Source organism: Sardina pilchardus, chromosome 8 (genome assembly GCF_963854185.1).
Source record: "Sardina pilchardus chromosome 8, fSarPil1.1, whole genome shotgun sequence".
Classification (NCBI taxonomy): Eukaryota; Metazoa; Chordata; class Actinopteri; order Clupeiformes; family Clupeidae; genus Sardina; species Sardina pilchardus.
The window spans coordinates 13,797,324-13,804,823 of NC_085001.1; the positions used below are offsets into that span (position 1 = coordinate 13,797,324).

The 7,500-nt window shown below is 49.3% G+C and overlaps 1 protein-coding gene across 1 annotated transcript in view; it reads right to left on the reverse strand.

The window, feature by feature from the left end:
* Positions 1 to 2,922: 2,922 nt before the first annotated feature.
* fam222aa (family with sequence similarity 222 member Aa) overlaps positions 2,923 to 7,500 on the reverse strand; it is a 67,833-nt gene continuing 63,255 nt past the window's right edge. The window contains exon 3 of the mRNA XM_062542817.1: positions 2,923 to 4,936. Coding sequence (XP_062398801.1) covers positions 3,120 to 4,936 — 1,817 coding nt within the window. The 3' untranslated portion in view covers positions 2,923 to 3,119. The remainder of the gene's footprint in view (positions 4,937 to 7,500) is intronic.

Consider the following 7,500-nt stretch of genomic DNA (forward strand, 5'->3'; position numbering starts at 1 on the left):
GCTCCCTCTATTCTTCAGAGGGGATTTTAGCTGAATATACAATACAAAAAAGCCCAGAATTTGGAATGTATAATATGCACTCCCACATGGTTATTCTCAGGCACACGCTCACATTCTCATTCTCTCTCAAACACACAGAGAGAGAGAGAGAGAGAGACAGAGAGAGAGAGAGAGGGAAAGAGACAGAGAGACACACACACAAAGGCACACTCTCCCCCACATTATGCGCTGTATCAGTGTCACCATCTTGCCACCACTGCATTCATTTAAGCTATTAGTAAAAAGCCAGACTCCCGATTCACCACTCCACTGAGGACATCCAATAATGGAGCTCAGCCACATCCATGCTCAGTGCTTCTGAAACCCTCTTGGCTCAAATAAAGACAACCATCAAACACAGAATGTCGGTTTTGAATATATTCTTCAAATCCATTTATTGTACACCTCAAAACCAGGAAGAAGGAAAGAGGGGGGTATGAGTATGTGGAACAACGGGAATGTAGTCACAGCTGTCATTTTTTTCTTTCTTTTTTTGTACAGTTTTTTGGTGTAAGCTCAGAGAAGAAAAAAACCCTTAATACAGTCATAATAATTGCACTTCATAAATCTAAACTGTCGTCAGCATTTGACTTTGACACAGACCCTTGAATCTCTTGAGTTTTTCTTCCTTTTCTGTTTTTTTTTTTTTTTTTTTTTTTAATTCAATTTACCAGAGAAATTTGACTGACAAAAGAAATGCTAATTTCGGATGGGGGGAAGGGGATGAAATGGAGGGGGGTGGGGGTGGGGATGGGGGGCTGCTGCGCTGATCCAATTTCGCTTAGTTTTTTTTCCTTTCCTTCTTTTTTTTAACCGTCTCTCTGTCTTTCTCTCGGTCCCAAAAGGCATTAGACTTCTCAGTAATTTAAGTGCATTACATTCACAGGAAAAGTCACAGTCAGAATAAATATTTCAGTGTTCAGACCTTCTTTCCAAAATAAAAAAAGGAGGAAAGGAAGAGGGGGAGAGAAAAAGAGAAGCGAGCGATAGGCCGATTCGGGGTGTGCGTGCAACTGCACCCAATCCACAACGACAGGATGCCACACCTCACCAAAAAAAAACAAATGAAAAATAAAAATCTAGAGTTAGACAGAGAGAAAGAGAGAGAGAGAGAGAGAGAGAGAGAGAAAGAGAGAGAGAGACCCTCTCCACTGCATGCCTCATCTTCCTGAGAGATACCAGGACAGGACGATGCTCAGGAGAGAGGAGGCCATGATTGTTTCATCCTTACATACTTAAGATTCATATATCTATATATATATAGATCTATATATAAAAAAAGAATAATGACGTAGAGAAACACCATCAGGCGGGTAACCCCCTGTGGTCCTATGGTCCTGTGGCCTCTGTGGTGGCTTACAGTCGCTTGAGAAACATGATCTGACTGCTAGTAGGATAGCGGCTACTATCTCACACCACAGTATTTTAAGAGTCTGAGAGGGTGTTTGTGTGTGTGCGCTTGTGTGTGAGTGTGTGTCTGTGTGTCTAAGCGTCTGTGTGTATGTGTGTGACATTATGAGGGGCTTGGTTGAAACTGAAGCGTTTGAACCAAATACAGTATGGGATATCTGGCAGCAGATAAGAACCTTGGGCTCTGCAATGGTAGGAGTATTAGGTCAGGTATAACATCGAAGAAGTCTTGGGGTTAAATAATAACGAGAAGAAAATCAAAATTAAAACAATAGGAATAATAATAATAACAATTGCAACAATAATAATAACAACAATTACACACCATGAAAGCCATACTGGAACACCTCTAAATCATGACATTCATATTTCTGAGATTTCAATATATATATATATATATCTTTATATATATTTAAATAATGATTTCCATTGTAATGTGAATCTGTTTTGTCTTTTTTTGTTAGATTTGATTTTCAGGTTTGTGAGCGGTTTCCAGTGTTAGCTTGAGCACTCTGGTTCTCGCTTCTCTGAGAACCGGAACAGTAAATGCGCCACCAGGACACTAGAAACTAAACATCAGCCAGAGAAAATAATAATAATAATAATAATAATAAGGAATACATAACAAAAAAAAACAATTAAAAAAAACTAAGCTTTTAGACATTTTTCCCTCTTAGCAGCCAATGCATATCATATACTACAAATATGTAAAACAACAACACAAATAGGTTCAAGTTTTCAAGTTTCTTCAATATATTGTATCCAGACTAACCCATTCCAACATCCCAAATCTGTTCAACACAAAGTTTTCAAATCAAAAGCAGTGCAATTTTCAATAAAACCCATTTAATAATATTACTGTCAATGTTTAAACTTCATCATGTCGATCACTCAAATTACCAAGCCTCCTTGCCTTTCCATGTTTTGTACAGTGTGACTCTCTTTATGTGTAATATGTGGAGCATGGCTGTGCCCCGTTGAAATGAATTAGAAACGAAGCCCCGACATTGGTCTTCCTGGACCACTGCGAGCTGGGCCCGTCGGTTGTTTCTCTTTTGGAATGGAAAAGGAAAATGTCTGTTCACTTCTTGTGTTAAAGTGATGACTCTCACCACAATCAAAATCAAACCACCAAAAAAAAAAAAAAAAATGATGAAGAGGAAAAAAAAATGTCATTGTCAAATCCCTGTTGGCAAAAAAAAAATGAAAAGTAACAGAAACGGAAAAAACACAGAAAACCCCACTCCTCTTCAACAACAACCCTTCAACCTGTCTGTTCACTGAGCTGAGAGGCACCCATTGGCTATTCAGGATTCACAGCAAGACAATCCAGACCCACCCCAACGTCTCTGAGCTCCCCAGCAAAAAAGCCCCGACCCGCCCGTCCCCCAACACAACGGTGACCCGGCCGAGTCCACTTCCTGCAGGGTCACCTGTAACCCACCTCCCCTCCCCTCCCCTCCTACACACACACACACCTCCATCTAGTCCGTCCTCCAGAGTACCGCGGCCTCTTCTTGCATTTGATTGAGATTTCACATTGGCCCTTTTTTTTCGGGTGGGGGAAACATCGAAGCACCGCCCTGGATTTTTTTTTTTTTGCGTCCCTGCTTCTGCTTCTGCTCCTCCTCCTCCTCCTCTTCCTCCTCCTCCTCCTCCTCCTCCCTCCTCTATCTGTAAACGGGGAGGCGTATGTGCGCGTGCTGGTGGTCCAACAGCCGCGGCACCGCCACAGTCTCGTAGCCTTTGCCCAGCATCTGCTCCTTGATGCAGGGCGGGTGGATGTCGTTGATCAGGTACTCCAGCGACTGCAGGCTGCTGCTGAGCACCGACGTGTTGCACAGGCTCTTGCTGGGCAGGCCGCAGCACAGGCCTCCACCCCCAACACCACCACCGCCGCCGCCGCTGTCCAGGCCCAGGTGGGGGTGGTGCGGGTGGTGCGGGTGGTGGTGCGAGTGGGGGTGGTGGGGGTGGTGGTGGTGGTGGTGATGGTGGGGGTGGTGATGGTGCGGGTGGTGGGGGTGCAGGTGCGGGTGGTGGGAGAAGCCCGTGAGCGGGCCCGTGACGGCGGGCGGAAGGCCGGCGATGGCGGTGGTGCCCGTGGCGCCCGGCAGCTCCTGCGGGTTGTAGCAGTCGCTGTCCGGCGTGACCAGGACGCTGTTCCACGGCGGCGCAAAGTACTGGCCCACCGAGAAGTTGCCGTGCATGCCCGCGCAGGTGAGCGGCGACGAGCTCACCTTCTCGCCCGCCGCCGTCAGCGAGGAGTAAGGCTGCCGGGACGAGGACGAGGAGGACGACGAACCTCCGCCTCCTCCGAGCAGGAGGCTACCCCCGCCGGGCAGGCACGTCTCGGGCGACTTGCTGACCGCTGCCCCTCCTCCGCTGCCGTTGCTGTACATGCGCAGGACGGCCTGCTGGTGCTGCTGCTGCTGTTGGTGTTGATGTTGTTGTTGATGTTGTTGTTGTTGTTGTTGTTGATGATGTTGTTGTTGTTGTTTCTGCTGCCACAGCAGGTACTCCATGCCGTCGGCGTACACCACGCCCGCCGTCTTGAGGCCCTCGCCGCCCTGCCCGCCACCGTACGCCAGGCCGCCGGGCACCACCATGCCCGCCGCCGCGAAGGCGCCCCCCGAGTGGCCCGAGGACGAGGACGACGGCAGCCCGCCGTGCTGCTTGGGAGGGCTGCTGCCGCTGCCGCCGCTGTTGGCGGCCGAGGAGGAGGAGGTGGCGTTGGTGGTCGGAGGGCCCGCTCCCTGGCACACCTGCTGCAGGGCCTGGGCTTGGCAGTGCTGGTTGATCTGGTAGATGATGCTCTGGATGGAGGGCAGGTTGGACTGGGGAGGCAGGGCCAGCCCTCTCCCTGCAGCGCCCCCCGCTGCTCCGGAGGTGGCACTGCCACCTCCTACTCCTCCGCCGGTCGGGATCACCGAGCTGGCCACCGTCACGTTGGGCGGCACGGAGATGCCCTGGGCGGCCGTGGAGCCCTCCGGGGGCTTGGCGTGGTACAGCATGTGCCGGTGGTGGTGCGGGGGCACTAACGTGCCGCCGCCGCCGCTAACGGTGGTGCCACCCAACGGCGGCGGGTAAGGGGCCACAGCCAGCTGCGGAGGGGAGAGCTTAGTCCGGCGGCCCTCCGCATTCTTCAGCACGCCCTTGGCCACGGACGACGACGACGGCGCGTACGCCGACGACGTGGACGAGAGAGAGGATGCGGAGGAGGACAACGAGGACGAGGACGAGGACGAGACCTTGACGATGGCCAGCAGGCCCCCGTAGCCGCCGGTGTTGAGCTGGGGGTAGGGGCTGTAGCGCTGGCCCGTGGTGTCGTAGCCGTTGACCGTGCGGTTAAGGTGCTTGTGCTGCGGGACCCTGATGTTGGTGGGGAAGATCTTGATGGAGAGCGGCGCGCCCGCCGTCTTCTGGGCGTAGGCGTCCAGCTCGGCCGTGCTGGGGTAGCGCGGCGTGGGCATGGCCACCGGCACCTCACCTGAGGGGCACAGAGAACAGACGAGGGCACGGTCAAACAACTCGCTTTTTTTGCTTTTTTTTATTTTCCGTCAATAAAAAACACATCATACGGAGAGAGCATACGGAATGGTCAAACACTTGTAAAGAGTTACCCTCATCTAAGACATTTGTAACTTGGAAAATCCTTAATTGGACCATAGTATGAACCCAGGATGCCACCATGGTTGCTACTGACCACCACCCCTCCCCCCCCCCCCACACACACACACACACATAAAACATGGTACAAGAACACACATCACCAATTAAGCATCAGGTTGCCCACAGCAACAACAGAACAGAGGAGAGAAGTCCAAGAGGACTGCAGTCGAAAATCCAAACTGGAAATGGCAAAAGCAGCCAAAGACTCAACCCCCCAGAATGTTTGTGTATTTGAAACTTTGAGAACTTAAACCCACTTTCCCTTTGCTTTTGACAATCAAATGAAAATGTTGTTTCCATAGCTCTTTAGTTGTTGCTTTTGCCGTCCTTGATTAAGCTGTTAGATTGTATTGTCTGTCACTTGTAAGTCATTCTGAGACAGGCATCTACAAAAAGACGTTTGTCGCATCTGTACTGTAGCATAGCTATACTAGCATTCTCAACAACATATCATAACACCAACACACACAAAGGCACGATGACTAACTCAAATCCACAGCTTGATTACAAAGCGTGTGAAAGCTAAGGCCAGGGTTAGGGCAAAAGGCATCTGCTAATTCAGCGGCGCAGATGGAGGGTTCAGGTAGCGAAGGCAAAACTACTGCCATGTTTATGTTCCACTTGTGCACTGAGCCAGATGATTTCACACATCCCTTCCAACCCCTGGTTCAGGCACTGCACTAATTAGCACGAGCAGATGGTTTAGCCGGAGTTCAGGGAACTTCTATTGCCATTTTTCCACACAAACAGGAACATCAATCTCAGGTGGAGGGTTTTTAACACTTTGCCACGGCTTTATTTTTAGGTTCAGGAGTGTCACTGTCTACAAGATTCACTATAACCTGTGTCCTTTTAACATCAGTAGCGGGTGGACAACAGTCACTCATGTAAAGCCTTAAAAGCCTTAAAATCTGTGGGGTAATCAATTCCGGTGGAGAGAAATATAGTCATTTTTATGTACACAGAGTAGCCATCTGATTTCCCAGACAGGGTGGTAAATTATCGTGCTTTTAGAAAATGTGCTTTGGCAAGCCGTGGAATTAGTTTTTATGGCACAGGCTGGACATCTGACAGGTGTTCTTTAACATCACTTTGCCCACAACATCCCATAATTACCCAGCCTTTTCCACTGTCTCTGTTAAAAGCCTGCTGTGGAGGAAGTTCATCCCTGGACAAATTGGCCCTTTTAAAAAACTCAATCTTTAGGGAGCAGGCACCTTAGGCACTGTCAGAGCTGTGCAAAATGAATTCCGACTCACTCTGGCACAGAACTGGGTTACCCTTGGAAATGGGAAGAGGAGAAAAAGTGTGTGTGTGTGTGTGTGTGTGTGTGTGTGTGTGTGAAAAAGAGAAAGAGAGAAAGAGAGAAATGAGGGAGAGAGAGAAAGATGAGAAAGAGAGTGTATGTGCAAGAGAGAGAAAGAGAGAGAGAGAGAGAGAGAGAGAGAGAGAGAGAGTGGTGAAAGGGTTGATAAAGGCTTGTTTAATTGCACTGACACAGATGAGATTTATAAGTAGCCTCACTAGGTCCTAGCCCTCCTGGCCATGGGAATACCTCAATTATTCAATCTAACCAGCAGTAAATGAGGCCCACAGCACTGGCCCTCGCTGCCCCCTCTCCACCCACTACAGGGAATCCTTAACCTGGATTTCACACTGATTACGCCCATCACACCAGAGGATCAATCAGGGTGATTGGCCACTTTTGTCATCACCATGGACGAAACATCTTCCTTCATTGAACGCTTCTCTCTTACCAACAAGTAGATATTTTTGGTAACAAGTGACCTGTGCTACCAAAACAGTATAACGCACTCATTTTCTATGTAACACCAAAAAGTAACCTAAACTTTAAATCCATTACGCCGTTATTTTAGGAAGGTGACGATTCTATATATTTATGTGACAAGAGTGTGAAAATGGCTATTATTCTTCATGACTCAAGATGTCACACAAAGTCTGCACAAGCACCATCACATTTCGCCAGCTCCGCTCCTCGTGTGTGCGAGAGCCAAGAATCCAACAAGTCAATGTAATGGATTGCATATCAGCAGGTCAGGAAGTGCCTGCAGCTCTAAGTTCCTATTGATCTGACCACATCTGGGCCTGTTGGGCAGACGTCTTCCCTTTCCACCACCACCACCACCACCACTTCGGGGCAGTTGAAGGACAGAGGGGCAGTGGACTAATACCCCAGAGGAGGGCCTAATTCGGCTCCGCTCATGAAGCTAGGTCACCAGATCCGCTCAGTCCTCTTCACAATGACCCCCCCACTCTAAAAACCACACTCAAAAGACATGGCTGAGTGACAAAATGGCTCCCAACGCTAGGACAAAGCCAACCACGTGTTCGCGAGGGCGGCGGGGGACGGCGCGGTGGGGA